The sequence below is a fragment of the Canis aureus genome, chromosome 23, assembly GCF_053574225.1.
Source record: "Canis aureus isolate CA01 chromosome 23, VMU_Caureus_v.1.0, whole genome shotgun sequence".
In the NCBI taxonomy this organism is placed as follows: Eukaryota; Metazoa; Chordata; class Mammalia; order Carnivora; family Canidae; genus Canis; species Canis aureus.
In genome coordinates, this window is record NC_135633.1 from 28066267 (window position 1) to 28087382 (window position 21116).

Here is a 21116-nt window from a genome sequence, read left to right on the forward strand (position 1 = left end):
AATACTTCACATGGGTTTTATATTCCTGACCAGACCCTGACTGACATGTATCTGGTCATAGAGAAAGTCGCCTAAGATGAAGCCAACACTGGGGGAAAAAAAAGATGTGTATGTGTGCCTGAGAAAGCAAGTAAGAGAAAAGACAAGACCAAGGTTATGTGCATACTCAAGAAACACACTGAATTACATGCAGAGCCCTGACAACATCCTGTGTACCTGTATCCAGCCAAAGTGAATCTAGAGTTCTATTAGACTTTTACAGGTACATGAACAAATAAATTCCCTTTTGGGGGGGTGTTGATTTTTCAAAGATTTATTTATTTTAGAGAGAGAGTGACAGCACACACAAGTGGGGGGAGAGGCAGAGGGAGAAGAAGCGAATCCTTAAGCAGACCCCATATAGGGCTTGATTTCATGACCCCAAGACCCTGATCCGGGCCAAAATCAAGAGTCAGACGCTCAGCCAACTGAGCTACCCAGGTGCCCCATAAATTCCCTTTTTGGTTAAGCTAGTTTGAGTTGACTTCTGTCACTTGCAAACAAAAAGAGCATAATGAAATCCCTAATATAATGATCACTATTATCCAAATCCTTTGGGCAACTAACCAACCTCTATCATCACTATAAATTCCATCACATCTATCATCGTCACAACAAACATCATCATCATGACTTTCTCCTTCACCATCTCTAAATTAGTTAACATCCACTGAATACCTCAATGTGCAAAAGCACTGGGTCCTCATCTAGGTGCTTCTAATCCAAGATGACTAAGACACAGCCTCTGCCCTCATAGTGCTCACAATCTGCTTACGAGACTGTAGGTATATCATCCATTTATCTATCTATTACACATATATATACATATTTGTGAGACATAAGCCACAATAGAATATATTAAGTTCTAAAGTAAGATAAAAAACATTAAATTCAACAGATGCTTAGAGAAGGGAGGAAGAAGTATGGTTTAAAGCAGTCAGGGAGGGATCCCTGGGTGGCGCAGCGGTTTGGCGCCTGCCTTTGGCCCAGGGCGCGATCCTGGAGACCCGGGATCGAATCCCACATCGGGCTCCCGGTGCATGGAGCCTGCTTCTCCCTCTGCCTGTGTCTCTGCCTCTCTCTCTCTCTCTCTGTGTGACTATCATAAATAAATAAATAAAAATTAAAAAAAAAATAAAGCAGTCAGGGAAGGCTTCTGATAGGGACAGGAGGATTTGAGCAGACCCTTGGAATACATGCAGAAGAGAAGAAGAGAAGATAGAAGAGAAGATAAGGGAGCCCTGGGTGGCTCAGCAGTTTAGCTCCTGCTTTCAGCCCAGGGTGTGATCCTGGAGTCCTGGGATCAAGTCCCACATCAGGCTCCCTGCATGGAGCCTGCTTCTCCCTCTGCTTGTGTCGCTGCCCCGCCTCCCTCTGTCTGTCTCTCATGAATAAAATCTTAAAAATAAAAGAAGAGAATGGTCATAAACATGGTCTCTGGAATCAGATGGACTTCATTAAATTCTGGCTCAGTCACTTATCAGCAGTTATTTAACATATCTGTGCCTCAATTTCCTCATCTACACGGATAGTAACAGGATACATACTTCATAGGTCTATTTTAAGAATTAAATGAGTTAATATGTATAATGTGCTGAGAACAGCATCTAGCACATAGTAAGTAATACATATATGGCATTATCATACATTCTGGTCAGAAGGCATGGCTTAAACAAAGGTGCAAAATGGGAACATGGGAATATATAAAGCTTAGTAGGTTTGTGAAGGGGAATAGTCTGGCAAGAACAATATCCACAATTTACCAATGACTAATCAGAGACCAGGAAAGTGACTTGCTAGATACCTGAGTGTCTCCTAATAGCACAGTAGAGTGTGAAGACATCATCTGAAGCCTCATCATTCTTTGGGGCCCTGTTCCCATGACTGCCTTTCCTACGAGCTTCAGCAGGCAGCATTGTCCCTGTTTTGAGCACTCACAGCCTATCTTTACAGCACTTCTGAGCTGTAGGGGCCACTTCGGGGCCATTTCCTGGCACACTTGGACCCAAAGGTTCATGAGGAGCACATGGGATGGATCCTAGGATATAGAACTTACTGTTCTGTGACAGCCAAATTGGGTGGCAGGGAGGTGAGCCCATTGCCCGTGAGGAGTAGGACACGGAGGTGTGGCAAAATCCCCAGATCACAAATGGCCTCTGCAGTCAGACTGTTGAAGGAAAGGTCCAGGAACTAGGGCACAAAGATAAAAAATGGGAGAACAGATGGACTATACAATGACAAGGATACTCATACATGAGGTGGGAGCTAACTACTTCTTCCTTTAACCTAGGCAACCCCATCGCTCATAAGCCTGAAGCCTTCTTGACTCTCTGGGTTAACATTCAAGGCCTACTACAGTCAGTTCCCAGACGACTTTCTAGCTTCATCTCCCACTGCAAATCTTGATTTATTCTGTGGCACTGACCAAAGGGACTCCTTCCCCATTCGTGGCACCACTATCAGTGTTACACAGTCAGTCAGACATATAAACAAGTGGCTGGAGGTCACTGCCAAAGGAGGACTGGATTAGGTCTGACTCCACTGTAGTAATCAATTGATGGGTTCTGTAGACCTGAGTTTAAATACCAGCCAAATGTGCGATTTGTGCAAATTACTTGACCCGAGCTTCCTTATCTATGAAATAGAAATAATACGGAATTCTTATGAGAAATTATGTAGGTAAAACCTTTAGCATGAGTCTGCCACATAGTAAGTACTTAGTTCATGTTGGCTGTCATCTTTATAACCATCTCTTCATTCAAGGACCATGTGCTGAAGGCTTATTTTATGCCAGTCTGTCCTCTGCTGGCTCACAACCTAGTTGGGTAGCTAGATACATATATTTTAGTGTCTACTAAGTAGCAATGCTGCTGGGATAGAGGTCTGAACACAGATCAAAGGAAGCACAAAGGAAGGAATATTAAGCAGCTCTACCAGAAGATTCAGCAGGCTTCAGAGAGCAGGTGATGCTTGAGTTGTCCTCAGAGACTAGTTGGTATTCACCAAACTGTTAAAGGCAAAAAGAAACGCAATGCAGCCAGGAGATAGGAGATAGGAGGTAGCCTGCTTTGTTCTAAGAACTGCAAATAGTTTGGGCATGACTAGAATCTGTGGTATAACAGAGGGTTTGATAAGACTGGGTAGGCCGTGAAAGGGCCAAGCACCAAAGGGGTGCTAAGTTCATGCTGCCATCAGCAAATTCCAAGTTTTGAGAGTTCACAAAAAGGGGTGATTCCACTTGGCAGGGGCAAAGAGAGAAGCCTTCAAGGAGGAAGACCTGGAGGGATCCCTGGGTGGCTCAGCAGTTTAGCGCCTGCCTTTGGCCCAGGGCACGATCCTGGGGTCCCGGGATCGAGTCCCACATCAGGCTCCCGGCATGGAGCCTGCTTCTCCCTCCTCCTGTGTCTCTGCCTCTCTCTCTCTCTCTCTCTTTCTCTATCATAAATAAATAAATCTTTAAAAAAAAAAAAAAAGGAGGAAGACCTGGAAAGCTGGCTCAGATAATCATAGGTAAAGGTCAGGAAAATCCTCTCCTTCATACCCATATGTGGATAGTCAATAAGACCTATGGATACTATTTCCTTAATATCTCTCTCATTTTGTTCCAACTCATGCTTCGTGCAGCAGCCATACCTATCATCCATTGGATACTTCCCACAGTCTTTCTTCTGCTACCTACCCAGGCTCATCTATCACTACACTCTACTGTGTTTTACTTCCCATTCCAACCACACTGAGCTGTTACATCAGTATGCTAGCTCAGGAGTTGGTAAACTAACACCTCTCTGCCACATCCATCCTACTGCCTGTTTTGTATGGTCTGTGGGCTAAGAGTAATTTTTACACTTTTAAATGGCTGAAAAAAGATTAAATGAAGATTATTGTGTGAAAATTATGTGAAATTCAAATTTCAGCATCATAAAGTTTTATTAGAACACAGCCACGTTCATTTGTTTACATAGTATCTATGGCTGCTTTCTTTCTATAACAGCAGAGTTGATTAGTTAACAACAGTTGTGACTAGTTATGACCACACAGACTACAAAGCTTAATACATTCACTTTACAGAAGAAGTTTGCTGACCTTTGTCCTAGCTGGTTTGGTTATTTAATGTTGGGTCCTAATTTAATTTCCACAGAATTACGAGCAGATCAAAGAAATGGATAGTCTTAGAATCACAGGTCCCAGAACTTCACAGCTGGCCCAGAATTTACAGAGGAGGAAACTTAAGTCCCAGAGAAGGGAAGTGATTTGGCCAAGGAGCTATGTCCAAATAGTGGCAGAACCAAGACAAGAAATGAAGCCTTCTGACTATCAGGGCAGGGCTCCAGCTGAGCCTTTTTCAGACTGGTATGAAGAAAATCAAATCACAGCAAAGTTAAGTTTTTCTAAATTGACTGCTGAAGAATTCTACTCTTCGGATGGCAGCCTTTCTGGCAAACAAGAACAGAAGATTCCTAATCTACTGCATCTGCTGAGTCATAACAAGCTTTATTACACATCAAAGTATTCATTACTATAAACTGCAAATTTAGGACTTTTGACAGTTTTATGCTTTATGTGACATTAAAAATCACAGAGATAGAAACAAATCATTAGCCAAGAGATTTCCTCTTCTCATTTATATTTGGCATCTTGACTTTGGTCTGCTCTCTTATGTAAATAAATTCTCTTGGATAAGGCTGGGTCTATCAGATAAATAATCTTCATCAGAAGCTATCAAAGAAGTAGGGCATCGAAAAGTCAATCATGATCAATTAGTAGATCCAAGCTTGTCAGGTGTGGTGTCAGAGCCTATAGTCATTCCCCTCCCCAGGGCCCACTGGCACTTAAAATAAGGATTTGAAATAGTAGGGGTGAGGAAGACAAGATGCCTGACACAATGCATGACAATGCGTGACCAACATACAAATAACTACTTTTTTAAAAAGTAAAAAGTAAAAAAAAAAAAAAGGAAGTTCATAAGAAGCTCCCAGGCCTGCAGGTCAAAGAAATGGCTACTTCTATCTCTAGCATCTGGGATCTGTTTCCCACTGTTTATACTAAAATCTAACAATGTGTTTTTTTTAACATAGCAAAAAATTACACCAGTTGTCAATTTATACTCTCTCTGCTTTATTGGACTTTCAAGAGCTCTGCTTCTGGGACAAGTCTGAGCACAACTCCTGTTCCAAATCATGGTAAATCACTTCTATCCTCAATATGACTTGAAACCACAGAGTGTAAAGCAAAAGAACAAAAGGACATATCATCCGTTTTAGAAAGGCTGCCATCCCAAGCAGTTAAAACTTTTTAAAACTCTGGCATACAAAGGGCATCAACTCTGAAATACTCACTTTTGTGAAAGGACTCTCTCTCCCAGACAAGACTTAAGTGAGGCTTTTGTGAAGAGTGGCTGGCCCTTGATATTGGCAGATTGAATAATTTATCAACTCTGGGGTCAACCCAAGGCTTATGACGCACAGACATTCTGCTGGGATTTGAATCGAAAACACTTGTACTATAAGGCCAACATGTGGAGAAGCGTCCCTTTATTTAATGAATGAGCCTGGGCAGGTGCCCAGCCCCATACCTTGCTCCAACTCTAATCTCCATGTAGGCAGTGACTTTCAGGGAGTGACAAAAGCTTTGTTACTTTGTGAAAAATGGCCCTAAAGTTTTCATGGAAGTTGAAGAGGTGATTAACTTCAAGTATGAGAACATGCATAGAAAATGCATCACTATAGGAAACTTAGTTTTGGAGAAAGGCAAGAATGCAAACAAATTTTTCTGTATTTTTGAATCTGGGGTTTGGAGAACAGCTATGGATGCATAAATGTCAAGAGTGTGCTTTAGAACTCATAGGATTCCTATTTCACAGTCACCTTTGGTTCAATAAACTAGGCCTTTAGCCTCCTTACCTGAGCCCACTGGAGCCAATCTGGCTCATTTAGACCAGGATGGGTCTCTGGTATCAGTCTGTAATGCCTCTAGTTCAGCTGGTCCAACCTGCTGTGCCTAGCACTTAACCTCCAAGGCTCCTCAACCCTCACTGGATCCAGATCTTCCCTCAAACTCTCCTTCCTACCATGCTCTGTTTAAAGTCAGTTTTCTGCACAGACTCCTTTGGCATGGTGTTTGGCATTTCTTTTCCAGAACCACGCACAATAGCCACAGGTATGATATAGTCTCACCTATTTGCCATCGCTGCCATGACCACTACCCTCATTACCACCACCAACCCTGCCAGCCTCTACAAAGGACTGCTATGAAGAAGAGTCTGACTCTAAACGCCCAGAGAACTCCCTCCCAACTGTTATAAGCAGTAGAAACCTCTACTACACCCATTCTTTACAGGGAAACAAGTGGGCACCAAAAACTCCCTACCTCCAACTTACTTCCAAGAACTTAAAGTCTCCATATTTCACACAGACTGTTTTAATTCCATTAAATGCAAGCTCCAGTTCCTTTAATGTTGGAAATGTATGAAATGCCTCTACAAGGGAAGGAGAAAGAAAGAATCAGCTAGTTGTGAAGGACCTAAGAGAAAGATGTAAACAGTGGTCATTTACTGGGTTCCCACTGGGTTAGACCAGGCTTATGGTCAGGAGCTTTGTACATACGGCCTCTAAATCTCTAACAATCCTGAACAACAGGGATTCCTCCATGGAGGAACAATAGGGATTACTACTCTCATTCTACTGCTAAGAAAATCGAACCTCGGCTAGGCTAACTGATTTGCTAGAAATGGAATTGCTGGGAAGTAAAAGGGCCAAGAATTGAATTTATGTCTAACTCCAAAGCCCATTTAAAAATTATATTTGTTATTTATTATAAAAAACATGCCTACCAAAAAAGTAAAAAAATACAGAAAAACTAAAGTTCCCTTTTTAAAAAAATATTTTATTTATTTATTCATGAGAGACACAGAGAGAGAGAGAGAGAGGCACAGACACAGGCAGAGGGAGAAGCAGGCCCCATGCAGGGAGCCCGACGTGGGACTCGATCCCAGGTCTCCAGGATCACACCCTGGGCTGAAGGCGGCACTAAACTGCTGAGCCACTGGGGCTGCCCCAAAGTTCCCTTTAATCTCAATACACAGAGATAACCACTGAAAGTTTCATGTGTAATATTTCAGAATTTTTCTCATGGGTACAGTGAACACACACACACACACACACACGCACACACACACACATCTTTTTATACAAATGGAATCAGACCATATACGTTGTACTGTGATTTGCCTTTTTCCCTTAACAATATGACTTAAAGATTGGTCCATGCTAGGGCGCCAGGGTGGCACAGTTTATTAAGTGTCCAACTCTTGATTTTGGCCCAGATTGTGATCTCAGAGTTGTGAGATCGAGTCCCACATGGGGGTCTGTGCTCACAGAGTCTGCTTGAGTTTCTCTCCCCCTCTCCCTCAGTCTTTCCCCACACTGCTTTCTCTCTCTTTCTCAAATAAATAAGTCTAAGAAAGAAGCTTGTTCCATGTCAAAACATACAGATCTGCATAATGTCAGATTATGTTCTATATTATAGACATTACCTGAATTTATTTAACCATTTCCCTATTGATAGCCTTTGGGCTATCTGGATAAAAATAAGAACACTTTTCCCCTTCTGCATGAGAATTGGACTTCATTAACCTTCTAGCCCTTTTCCCTAGTATCCTGAAACAAATGGTATGGCAATATAGTTAGGCAATATTATTATGGTAAAAATGATGCCAGATTAGTAAATCACATACGGACTAGGGCAAACTATAAATGAACTATAAACATCTGAAGGGGTACCATAACTTTGGGCCTCCCTGTGTGTGGCGACTCCCATAATTAGTCATGTCTTTTGCCGGGACTCTAGGAGCTATGTCTATGGAGCGTTACAATAGCTATTTGCTCCTGTAGGGAATGAGGCTTCTAAACCAGAGTGGCTCCAACATCTACCAAATGAAGAGTCTTGCTGTCTTGGACTTGAGCAGGGGGCTGCAGAGAATGGCCCACAGACGGCTTCATGGACTGCTACAGGAACTGTTGTGAGGACTCCACTGAGAAACAAGTGCAGATGCTGTATTGCTGGAATACTGTGTGGAAGGACTTAGAGTCTTCTGATGTCAAGGGGGCAGATGGTGGCCTTATGAGTCAGAATGTTCACTAGAGTCTAGGAAAAAGACTGCTTGGTAGGTATTTCAGGATGTTTCCAATGAGTGTCTCTGTACAAGTGTGTTTCTGTAGAATAAGTTCCTGAAAGTGAAACTACTAGATTAAAGGCAATGAATACTGGGTTCCTGGGTGGCTCAGTCAGTTAAGTGTCTGCCTTCAGCTCAGGTCATGGTCCCGGGATCCTGGGATCGAGTCCTGCATTGGGCTCCCTGCTCCTCAGGGAGCTTGTTTTCCTTTTGCCTGCCACTCCCTGTTTGTGTGCACCCTCTCTATCAAATAAATGAATGAGATCTTTCAAAAAAAATAAACAAATAAAATAAAGACAATGACTATTTTAAGAGACACTGCCAAACTGTCTTCCAAAGATGTTGCACCAATTTATTATACTTCTACCAGTAGAATACGAGAGTAACCATTTCCCTATCAATGCTGGCTGTCATCAATCAGTCCTTCTCATGTTTGCCAATATTTGATAGGCAAAAAACAGGATTTTGATGGTTTCAATTATTAGTGAGGCTGAGTATCTTTTCCTATGCCTATAAGCCTTTGTATTTTAAAACCACCCTCCTGACAGTGTTTTCTCAAGGGCAGGGACTGTATATCACATGTTTTTTAAAAAACATCCCTCAACCTCAACTATTAAAAACTAAACTTACCTGATTTCTCTTGAAACCAGCCTCTCCTCTAGTGCTATCTGTTCTTAGTGAACTCCTTTGGCTCCTTCTTTCCATGTGCCCATTAGCTACCAAGTCCTATTATTTCTACCTTCTCCTGAATATCTCTTGCCATTGCCCTCACCTCTACTGCCTAGGCTCAGACCTCCCTACCCTGCCCCTGGGAAAAATGAAATCATCTCCCAGATTTCCTGGTCTCCATCTTCTTCTCTTATCATTCACGCTCCTCACAGCTCCCACTGAGCTTCTCTATTTAGAAGCCTTCCAAGGCTCTCTTTTGCCTGCTAGATTAATTACAACTCAAGACCCTTGATATTCTTGTCCCTGCCAACCTTTCTGGTCTTCATTTTCCCCTACTCACATCCCTTGCAAACATACAAAGCCTCTTCAGCATCCTCCCATCCAAGTACTAACCAGGCTTGACCCTGCTTAGCTTTCGAGATCAGACAAGATCTGACACTTTCAGAGTGGTAGGGCCATAGACCTCTTCAGCATCCCGATCAGGCACTGCTGTTCCACATCTGCTCCACTGGACTGAAATACTTTCTAACTCCTGTTCATTTTTTAGGTCTCAGCTAGGTGCCCCTATGCTCAGAAGTTTCTCCTGACACTCTCGTCTGGATTGGTGTCCTGCTTATACGCTTGCATAGCATTTTCTTATTCCTTCTATCACTACACTTACCATACCCTGCTATAATTGTCTGTGTCTGAACCCATCTTTCCCACCAAACTATGAGCTCACCAGAACAGGAAAATTAGATGCATTCATTTCTAAAGGCCAAGCATGCACATAGTCCTGACACCCAGCAGGGGTCGCTGTGGACTTGCTGAAAAAAGGAGCTCCTATAGTCCTATAGTTCTTACAGGTTTAAAAACATTTTCCTATACCTATCTCATCAGAGCCTACAAAGCACCCTGCCTTGGGGAGGAAGAAGGAAAAGGAACTGTCTCCATTTACAGAGAGAGAAGCAGCAGCTCAGAGAGAAACACTCTAAGTAGGTAGCTGCCAGCTCTGCTCTGAAATCCTGGTCTGGGTGTTCTCTAGCACCCAGTCTATTGCACTCCAAAAAAAAAAAAAAAAAAAAAAAGATGAGCAGATAGTCATGAATGCACTGACAAGCAAGTTCTAATAGGAGTGACTAGCTATGCTGGCTAAGATGCAGAAGTCTAGTTTTAAGGAAGAAAAGCTTACCTAGAGGAAGCAGGTTTTCTGAGGCATTGATGTAAATCACAGAATGAAAATGCTTGAAGTCCTTTTCCTTAGCCTGTGGGAAAGCATTTCAAAAGAACACCAAGATTAGTTCCCTGCCAAGAGGCTTTGCCAAAGCTCCAGAGCTGCAGTCAAAAGGCATGAAAACATAAAGGGATATAAGCTATATTCTTAGCAAAGAGCACCTACTTGCTAAGAGCCAGAATGGCCTTTCTGCTTCTTTTTTTCTATTATGAAATAGTTCAAATGTACAGAAAAATCTAGTGAATAATACTAGAAGACTCATGTAACCACTATCCACCTTTAATAAATATGAAGATTTTGGGGCAGCCCCGGTGGCACAGCGGTTTAGCGCCGCCTGCAGCCCAGGGCGTGATCCTGGAGACCCTGGATAGAGTCCCTCAGGCTCTCTTCATGGAGCCTGCTTCTCCCTCTGCCTGTGTCTCTGCCTCTCTCTCTCTCTGCATCTCTACGAATAAATAAATAAAATCTTTAAAAATAATAATAAATATGAAGATTTTGCTGTCTTTGTTTCAAATTTCCTTAAAGAAATAAGACACTAAAGAGCTGACCACGCCCCCTGCCCCCATGATCTTCCCCAATTGTGTTCCTCTCTCTCTCTCACAGATAACAGTTATCCTGAACTGGTGATGATCATTCTCACACTTGTTTTATACTGGTATTCTATATATGTATATCCATAAACTATATATAATATTATTTACAAGGTTCAAAACTCTGTATTAGATGCAATCATACTGCAGGTATCATTCTGCAACCTGCCTTTTTCACTCAACATTGTTTTTGAGATTCACTTCTGCTGATATACATAAATCTCTTGAGATTGACTTATGTTAATGGTACTGATTTATTTAATTGCTGTATAGTATTATACCACCAATCTCTCTTCATATGCCATGGGTGGCCTACAAACCGAAAACATATGCCATAATATTCTGCTTATACACTGGCTAGTGGGGAGCCACAAAGGTGGCTCAAGCTACCTATTAGCCAATATAAGAAAAACATGACTCATTACATGAGTCACAGCATGTATAAGAACAAATCAGTATCTTGGGAGAACCATTATCGCTCCTGGCACTGAATCTTGAGCGAAATTTCTCCTGTAGGTTCTTCTGATGGAATATAGGTAATTCTATGAATAAATTCTATGATGATAAATTCAAACCAACTCCCAAAATGCTACTTCCTTTAATTCACCTCACATAGGCCAATGGCAATAGCAAATTTACTGCAAAAGACTGTGTCTGAATGTTGTTTCCACTCATTGAGGCTTTGTCTGATACCCCCCTCCAACCCTCTAATCCTCAGGGACTTTGGAGATACAATGGACAAACAGCCAGGAACCACCTCAGGTCTGGCTCATCCCAATCACATCTGTGCTGGCTGTCCCTACCTTGGAGAACTTCAGGCCGCTCACATTAACACTGCACAGGTCTGATGGCTTCCTCACACAATGGTGCTTCAGCTGAAACAAAGTGCAGAGAGTCAGCTCTCAAGGCCCCAACAAAGCTTATATAATTGGCCAAGACAAAAAATGACTCCCTGTTGAGAAAGGTGGCCTAGTACAGTTCAAAGAGCATGAGCTTTGGGAGTTGCTCAGACCAGAGCTCCGACCTCAGCTCTTCTACCTCTCAGTTTCCCATCTGCAAGATGGGGATAGTAACATTGACTTGACAGGGTTCTTAAGATTTCTCTTTCTCTGTTCCTTCTCTGTCTTTTCTGAGCCCCACTTCTTCTACCTGGCTGTTAAAAATCTGTATTTCTGGGGCTTTTCCAATCTCTTCGTGTTTATAATAATTTGTTCATTCTTTCATTTGCTAAATATTTACTAAGCATTAGTTTGAGCCATGCACTGTACTATATGCATCGATACATTTTCTTCTAATCCTAAATAGGATAACATAAGTATCACCATTTTCCTTTTTTAAATGAGAAAAATAAGGTTAAAAAAATAAAAAGAAAAATAAGGTTAAGAGAGATAAAGTGCCTTGCCAAAGGTCGCACAGCTAGTAAATTAGATGATTTGAATCCAGAAATGTAATCACTAAGCTCTGTGCTCCTTTGACTACTATGTTGCCCCTCATAAGTAAAAAGAGGAAAATCTCAGTGTTGGAGCTTCTATTTCTTCTTAACCAAACCTCATTCTTTTTTTCTGTTAGTCGTTTATTTATGGTATCATATTTAAGCATGGAATTAGGCATTTGTAATATTCTATTCACAGAACTTATGACAGCATGGAAACCAAGTAGCAAGCAAGTATTTATAAAGGTGATAAAAACTTTTTTTACAGATTTATTCTTTCTTTATTTTTAAGAAATCTCTACAACCAATGTGGGACTTAAAATCATGACCCCGAGATCAAAAGTCAGATGCTCTACCAACTGAGCCAACCAGGCACCCCTAAATGTGATAAATATTTTAAAGGAGAAATTCAAGATGCTATGGGGGATAATAACAGCAGGTCCTAACCTCAGTCTGAAAATGAGGAAATATCTAGTTGAGGAAGTAATATTTCAGGCGAGACCTGAAAGCTAAGTAGGAGTTGGTCCCATAAAAGTGGGTGACAGGTTGTGAAAGCTATCAAGGCAGGAAAAAGCCAGGTGCTTTTGAGAGGATGAAAAACAACAAGGCCAGGGAGGCAGCCACTGGATCACCTGGGTCCATACTGGCTGGGTAAAGGAGTGTGGATTTTGTTCTACAGTTAGTGGAAAGCTAACAGGCTTTTTTTTTTTTTTTTTTTTTTTTCTGGCAAGAGCTGATAGCAATTTTATAAAAATTGCTTTGTCTGATACACATAGAAACGATGTGAAGAGACGAATACACCAGACATTGTTAATTACCTTCCCTAGGGCAACTTCTCTACTACTACTTATTAAAGAACCCCAACGTTATTCCATTTTTCTGCATGGATGTGTCCTAGGCCCCAGCTCCAAGGGATAAGTCCTGACTGTCTAATCCAATCTTGGAGGTCATATTCCCCTAACTAATGACTGTTGGGACATATGATATAGGTCTGGCCAATCAGACAGACACTGTAGGAGGCCAGTTCTGGGGAACTCTTTCTTACTTTTAAAAATAGACATAAGACAGTGACAATCCTTTTTGTACCTCTGGATGTTATCTTTTATATGGGATGACTGGAGTTGCTGCAGCCATCTTGGGATCATGAAAGCAATCAGCCCAAGAGGACAAGGTAACATGCTAAGGAAATAACAGCAGAAAGATGAAGGAACCTGGGCCTTTAACAGTAAATTAACCTACCCTGGAATAACAATGCCTCTGGCTTCTTTGTATGTTAAATAAAAGCATCCTAGTTGGTTCAGGCTAGTTAGGAAGTTATTGAATTACTCTAATAAAAGATGATGGTGGCCCAGATTAGGGTGGAGGCAGTAGAGATGAGGAGAAGAATACAGATTTGACAACTATTTAATAAAAGTGCCAGGGCTTGGTAGTGTCAGGAGTGGGGTGGTGAAGGAAAGCAAGTGTCAAGGATACTTGAGCAGATTCCTGGCTTGGTGTTTGGATACAGCACCATCACTGAGGCAGTAAACACTAGGGAAGAGGTATGTCTTGGGACTTGGAGTAAGGGAATTGGTGCAGTATTTCAATCGGAAGTGTCAAAGAAACATTCAAGTGGAACTATCCAGCAGGTAAGTAGGTATCCCATTACTGTGAGAAACACCCTTGTTTTTTCTGCTATACAAAACAGCAGCATGAGTAACACACCATCTCTATTAATGTGGGTATATATACATAGTAGGAAACAAAAGGGAAAAGAAGACTACTATGTTAAGTGTTTCCTGCCCTTCCTGGATACTGTTATTTCAGTCCTCTGCACACCCAGTGAGAAGCAGACATCACAACTAAGGACATACCAGGGGACTCTGCAAAAAGCTCACACTACCCCCTTGAGGTGAGTTGCAACCTCAAAGCTGCCTTCTCAAAGCTCTCTTTTAACATCTGATCTGTGTAGAAAGCCACCCTTGGGAACCACAGAGCCTGGGATGCTGAAGAGTTCTTCAAAGGGACTATGTGAACTAGCAAGAGCAACTTCTCTACTACTTCTTTTTATTACCCATCTCTTAGGTAAAGAACTAGACTGGACATTAATATTGGTTTACAAAATGGGTATTTCTTTGCCAAGCCACCAAGTCATTGCAAAGGGCAGATGTGAAATTACCTGTCTGGTTTCCAATAGAGCCACCCCATGTCTTCTTTGTAAAGCCTGCCCTAGACACTTGGTACTATCTGAACTGCTCCCTCAGACTTCAGCCAAATATTAAAACCACAGGACAGTGGTTGTAGAGTGTGGAATCTCCCCAGTCCCCCCATTCCGGGAAAAATCTCCCCAGAGAATAAGAATCTCTACTCCCTACCAGATGCAAGAATTAGATTTTCACTTTACTATTCCCCTGACCTACTCCTTTGCCTCTCCAAATCAATTAAAAGTTCTTACATGATACTATAAAGGTACAGGCTTTGGAGTCAGTAGACCAGAGTCCTCATCCTGAATAGATATAATCCTGAATAGCCAGAGTTCTAATAGTCAGCTGTGGGACCATGGCCAAAACAAATTACCTCTTTGGGGCCTCAGTTTTCCCATCTTCACAATGGCAACAACATAATAGGGACAATAATCCCTATCTCACAAGGTGGATGTACAGAAAGTTTTGGGTCCCTTCATCATCCTCAGTTAGCCAAGATCACTCTAATAGTTTGGGCTGGGTTGGGGGCATTGTACCACAGTGGAACAGGGCAAGTCCTTGTCCCCCACCAAGACAGTCATCAGATGATGTTGCCAGTCATTCCAGGATACATTTACTCTCACCAGAAAAGCCTGGTCCAGCACATGCCCAGGAATGTCCTCTTGGTTTTCCTGTTGAGACCCTTTCTTCCCCCTGACCTCAAAAGAAACCTTCTTCTGGATTTCCTGACTGTCAGATGGTGCCTGAAGCACACTCTTGGGCTTCTTCTTGAGGTTACATTTCCGAGCCACTAACCAGTGTCCTCGGCCTGTTGAGAAGATGAGAACAGTGAGGAGGAGCAAACTCCTCTAAAGCTACAACTAGTGTGTTTACAGAATATTTACCTATAATACCAAAACCAAAAATGCTCATTACCTGATATGCACCAGACGCTGTGCTGCTGGTGGTGGTGGTAGGGGAGGTGGGATGTTTGCATACCTACCTCATTTAATTGGCCCCAAACCATAGTGAAGGAGAAGTTACTGTCCTCATTTTTACAGATGAAAAGGCTAAGACTCAAAGAGGCTTGTCCAATTTTTTCCTCTTTACTTTTGTCTCCAAACGCTAATTTTCCTTCAAGACTCCAGATCAAGTGATTTCCTGTTCTACAAATCCATCTCTGACCCTCCTCAGCAGAGCTGATCATTCTTTCCTATGTCAGCTTGTTACTCTCCCATTGGTCATCTCTTGGGTAAAGATAAAATCCTGCTACAACCCAATGGGCTCCATCTTGCTAGATCTTACCCTGGATCCCGTCATTACAGCATAAAGGTTGTATCAAGAGCTCAATAAGAAAATGATTGGACAGTTGGAACTTTTAAAAAATCTAATACATGTTCACTGTAGAAAGAACTCAAAAATTTATGTGAGCAAAAAATATGAGGTTTACTAGTAAGCTCACCTAACAAAATTCATGACAACATCCTAGAATCTGTTCTCTCCTACATCAGTTTATTTACTCCAAGGCATTCATTGAAATCTATAATTATTTGTTCACTTGTTTATTGTCTGTCCTAAACTCCAGAGAGCAGGTTTCATCTGATTGACACACCTCAGTATTCCCAAGGCTTACAGAGCTTACTATATTGTGAGCATGACTGAATGAACGGCTGAATGAATGCTGAGCTACAGCACCTACCCACAACTGCTCATCCATACCTTTTCTGAGCATTGACATTGTGCTAGGAACTAGAGCTGTGAAGATGAATAAGACAGAGGCCCTGACTCAAAGGAGCCTAATAATAGAATAAGTGCTGTGAAAGCACAGAAAGGGGAGCTACTAACCTAGGGCATGAGCTAGATCCAGTAAGTTTGACTTGATGGAGATGGAAAAAACAGGCAGCCTGGACAGAAGGAAAAGTACAAGTACCCAGAAGCATAAAAAGATCAGAAAGATACAGAACAGCATGGAGTTGTGGGAACCAGCTTGGTGCCTCTGACCATTGGCTCCTTGCCTTCAACGGCCCACTACCTCTGCCTCAGGGGCTTGCCCTGGCTCACCTGACCACTGCTGCCAATCCTGCCTCTTGGATACAGTTCTGCCTTATGTCTCCCAGGAGTCATTTCCCATTCCCACTCTAGGCCTGACATTGCAGATGCTCAATTTCCCAGGTTTGCTCCCATCTGGCGCAAGGACCTTTGTTTGTCCTCTTCCAATTGGCCTGACTCCTAAAGACTCTAATGTGAGTTGGTTCCCAAACTCCCAAAAAGGTGAGAAAATAAGGTCCAGGCTGTGTCAGGAGATGAACATGACAGAAAAGAGATGAGGCTGGGGAGGTCAGCAGAGTCAGATTAGAGAAGGTCTAGAGAACCAAAACAAGGGTTTATTGGGGTAGGCTTTTAGCACAAAGAGCAACCATGGGAATGTTTATCCCCCCGGAATTTTTCATTTTGAGATCATTTAAGACTTCCAGAAAAGTTGTGAAAATAATAGAGTTCGTGTACAGCTTTCACCCAGTTTCCCTAATGTTAACATCTTATATAATCATTATATAATTATTGAAGGCAATAAATTAACACTAGTACAATATTAGTAACTAACCCATAACCCTTCTTTGAACTTTGCCAGTTTTCTCACTAATGTCCCCTTTCTGTTCCAGGGGGATCTCACATTTCATTTAGTTGTCATGTCTTCTTAGAATCTCTCAATCTGTGAGTATTAGTCAATTATTTTGTAGAATGTCCTTTGATTTGAATTTGTTTGATGCTTTCCCATAATTAGATGAAGGCTCTGTGCTTTGGCAAAACTACCACAGAAGTGACATGGTGCCCTTCTTGGCGCATCCTATCAGATGGCAGGTGATGTCAATATGTCCCTGAGTTTTCAGCTTGCCTGCCCTAAAGATTTCAGTCTTTCCAGCCCCCATCATTTCATAAGAATTCCTTAGCACAGATAATGTGTGTGTGCATACACATATATGAATATGAAAACAGAATGAGTAGGATATTAAATACATATCCTATTGGTTCTATTTTGCTGGAGAGTCCTGCTACAACACCCATTAGAAGCTTACCTGTAAAAAGTATTATTGTGATCTTTTAACAGTGATTTTCTATTTCCTTCATTCCTTCTATATTTACTAACTGAAATTCTACTGTTGGAAGAGCTGTTCCTTCTATATTTATTTACATATACAAATATTTATTTGTGTCAGTATGGGCTCATGAATATTTACTTATTGTATAGTTTACAACCCAATACTATCTATATTTATTTTATTGTTTAGGTTGTCCTAACTTTAGCTATTGAGAGCTTCTTCAGGTTAGGTCCTATGTCCTTCTGACAGGCACTCATCATTTCTCTGAGCACTTCTGTACTTCCTGTCACTATACGACGTTCCAGGCACAATTTATATTTTTCTGGCCCCAGCCTTGGAAACAACTTTTTCTCTGGAGAAACCAAGATCTATCCAGAAACCAAGATCTAGGGGCCACGTATACTCTTTGTGAATGAGGTGTTCTCAGTGGACCAGAAATATACATATATATATATATATATATATATATATATATATATATATATATACACTAACACATGTAGATGCACATGGCTGTATTAATTTCTCTATTGTCCATCTGTGTGTGGAAGAGGGTGTGGGGATGCAATTGTGAGTTCATACTGAGAGCTCCACGGGAGGGTTTTAAACAGGTAGGTGGCCAGATGTCTCTATGTGATAAAAGAAATCACTCTAGAGAAGCTGGGAGGATGGATTGGAGGAGAAAGTTCTTCTAATATTCCACATAAAAAGTAACCAGCATATTATTTCATCTAGAGTAAACAAGGGGTACTTCCCCCTTTCTCTACCCTTTCAAATCAACAAATCCAATCTGCTGAACTCATACTTCTCAGCAGTGTTCCATCTGTAGGGCTCTGCCCAGAGTTATGAGGAGTCCCTGCCCCATGGGAGTTTTTAACTAGATGAATGCTTGAAAAACTACTTAGCAGAGTCATTTTATTTAGCCATTTTATTTAGGAGCTTGGCAGAGTAATAAACAGGAAGACAGCTCACAAGAGAGTATGGTCATTGAGGGCTGGAGTAGCTAGACAGGAAGAAGAGCTGGGTTTTGTGGAATGGGAAAAGTTTGGATAACTAGAATGAGAGCTGGAACATTCTGGGCAAATAAAACAAGCTATGTGAAAAGAAAGTACTATGGAATAGACCATACATAAAGGAATGGGATTGTAGCAAAGGATAAGGGCAGTTTAGACTCTGAATACAGAATATCAGGTAAAGGAGCCAGCAATGAGAAGTCACTGAACAGAATGGAACACTGTGGTTCGATGTGCATTTTAGAAAGCTCCCTGAGGCTACTGAGGGAAGATGGATGGAAATGGATGGGGTCAGGTAGTGCAGGGAACAGTAATAAATGGATTGGAGAGGAAGGAATATATGCGGGAGCTGGGTGTGAAGCAAAGGTGTCAATTAGAGAAGTCACCTGACCTTCTTCTGGAGTCCGAAGGAGATTTTTGGCTGGAAAGCAGTTGTTCAGGTAAGGCTTCCCATTATCCAGCTTGTATATTCCTGAAGAGGTCATCTCCCTGAGAGTCAAGAAAGGAAAGTGAGGAAGTAGAAGCACTGAGAAGGGGCACCATAGTTCTCTCAACCAATGTGGCTTGTGAGCTCACCAGGAGCATCATATCCTATCTCTGAGGCCCAGGAGTCTCCAGTTTCAGAAATGGGCTGGCTCTTTGAATGAAGAGGGAGACCAAGGGCCTTGGGTTTTTTGGTTCAAATCAATCCTAACTCATTGGAACACTATACAGAACACCTTTGGATTCAGACAAACCTGGTTTGAATCCTGTCTTTCCTCACTCTATGGGTATGCTCCTCTACCCCTCTGAGCCTGTTTCCTCATCTGTAAATTGGAAGTAGTAACACCTACCTTAATAGACAGATGAGAGGATCAAGTTAGAATGGTAGTGCTCAGTACATACTAAGTGCTTGCTAGAAATGTTCTTTGTTTTAACAGACTTCAGGGAAGAGGGGGCTCACGTTTTAGGCAAGATGTCATGAAAATTACTATTTGAACTGCATAAATAGGATTTGAGAGATGAACTGAGTTTGCTAATAAAGAATAAGCTTTCCAAACAAAAAGGGCCATAGGACTAAGGGCATGGTAGTGGGCACATTTGCTGCAGTAAAGAAACAACTCAATCCAGGAAGGAGAAGGATGTATATTTGGGAGTTTGGGATAATAAGATTACACAGAAAGGATGGTGCCTGCTCTTGAAGGCTTTTAGCACCAGGCCTAGGAGCTCAGGCTTCCCCTTGTAGGTAACTGAGAGCCATGGACGTTATCTGAGCTGGGGAAAGCCATGACCCAACCTGTGCCCTAGAGAGAGAGATCTGACAAAAATAATGCTAGATTGAATCAGATTCCATCAACTGGTCACTTAGTCAAGACAATTCTAGCTCAGAAAAACTGTTTTTTTTTTTTTTTAAGATTTTATTTATTTATTCATGAGAGACACAGAGAGAGGCAGAGGCAGAGGGAGAAGCAGGCTCCCTGCAGGGAGCCCAATGTAGGACTTGATCCTAGGATTCTCAGACCATGCCCCAAGCCAAAGGCCTACGCTCAACCACTGAGCCACCCAGGCGTCCCCAGAAAAACTATTGTAATGTTACTTTTCTCTGTCTCTCACTGTTTCTCCCAAATATTTTACTCTCCCACCTAGAATATTCCAACAGTCTTCTGATTGGATTCCCACTGAGCAAACTTGAGCCTGTTCTTGAAGGCCCCTGGAGTCCCACGTCCTAACCTTTCTAGCTCCAGTCAACCCCGCTCAACAGGCTCAGAGAATCATTTTCTATTCTCCAAACACATTCAGTCTTTCCTGCCTTTGTTTCTTTGGACTAGAATAGCCTTTTCCATCTCACCTGGTTACTTTCATGCTTTAAGATTCAGTTCAGGGGTGCCTGGATGGCTCAGTTGGTTAAGCATCCAACTCTTGATTTTGGCTCGGGTCACGATCTCAGGTTTGTGAGACTGAGCTCCGCATTGGGCATGGAGCCGGCTTAAGATTCTCTCTGTCTCCCTCTGTCCCCTCCCTACCCTCTCCCTCTCAAAAAAAAAAAAAAAAGAAAAAAGAAAAAGAAAAAAGAAAAAAAAAAGATGGTTTAAATGCTACTTCTGTTAGATATAAATCTCTAATGTAAGATCTAAATTTCTTAAATCTTGAGCTCTTGGAGATTTGAGATTTTTCTTTAAAGAGATCCAGCCAAAAAAAAAAAAAAGAGAGAGAGAGACAGAGACAGAGACAGAGAGATCCAGCCAGGGGGCACCTGGGTGGCTCAGTGGATTAGGTGAGAGCTTTTGGCTCAGGTCATGATCCTGGGATCCTGGGATCAAGCCTAAGTCAGGCTCCTTGCTCAGCAGGTAGTCTGCTTGTGCCTCTCCCTCTGCTTGCCCTCCCTCGTGCTGTCTTGTTCTGCTCTCTCTCTCTCTCAAATAAATAAATAAAATCTTAAAAAAAAATAATAAAGAGATCCAGGCATTCCCAGATCTGCTTTGAAACAACTGCAGACAACTTTCAACAGAGTCAGAGACTTACCCTGTAAGTACCTGGCTAGGACAATGTGGCTCCTGAAATGAGGGTCTGGAATGAGATTCAGTAAAAGGAAGGAGTAGAGTGGAGACATAGGATCAGATGTCCTGAGAAAATGTTTTCTGTAAGTGATAAATATGTAGAGTGGTGCAGTAGGAAAGGCAACAATTTTGTTGGAGATAGGAGGCTTAAATTTGAGTCTAGTTTCTGCCACCAAGCTAAGTGACTAGGCTA

The 21116-nt window shown here is 41.9% G+C and overlaps 1 protein-coding gene across 5 annotated transcripts in view; it reads right to left on the reverse strand.

Moving 5' to 3' along the window:
* The window catches only part of XRRA1 (X-ray radiation resistance associated 1), a 63887-nt gene that overhangs the window by 38713 nt on the left and 4058 nt on the right, over positions 1 to 21116 (reverse strand). For 4 of the 5 annotated variants that reach the window (XM_077867038.1, XM_077867036.1, XM_077867037.1 and 1 more), the window contains exons 3-8: positions 18778 to 18875; positions 14920 to 15104; positions 11485 to 11556; positions 10050 to 10122; positions 6417 to 6514; positions 2096 to 2229 (exon numbers count right to left, since the gene is read on the reverse strand). In XM_077867038.1, coding sequence (XP_077723164.1) covers positions 2096 to 2229; positions 6417 to 6514; positions 10050 to 10122; positions 11485 to 11556; positions 14920 to 15104; positions 18778 to 18871 — 656 coding nt within the window. In that variant the 5' untranslated portion in view covers positions 18872 to 18875. Of the gene's footprint in view, positions 1 to 2095; positions 2230 to 6416; positions 6515 to 10049; positions 10123 to 11484; positions 11557 to 14919; positions 15105 to 18777; positions 18876 to 21116 lie in introns of those variants that run through there. The other variant, XM_077867040.1, reaches the window with a different exon arrangement.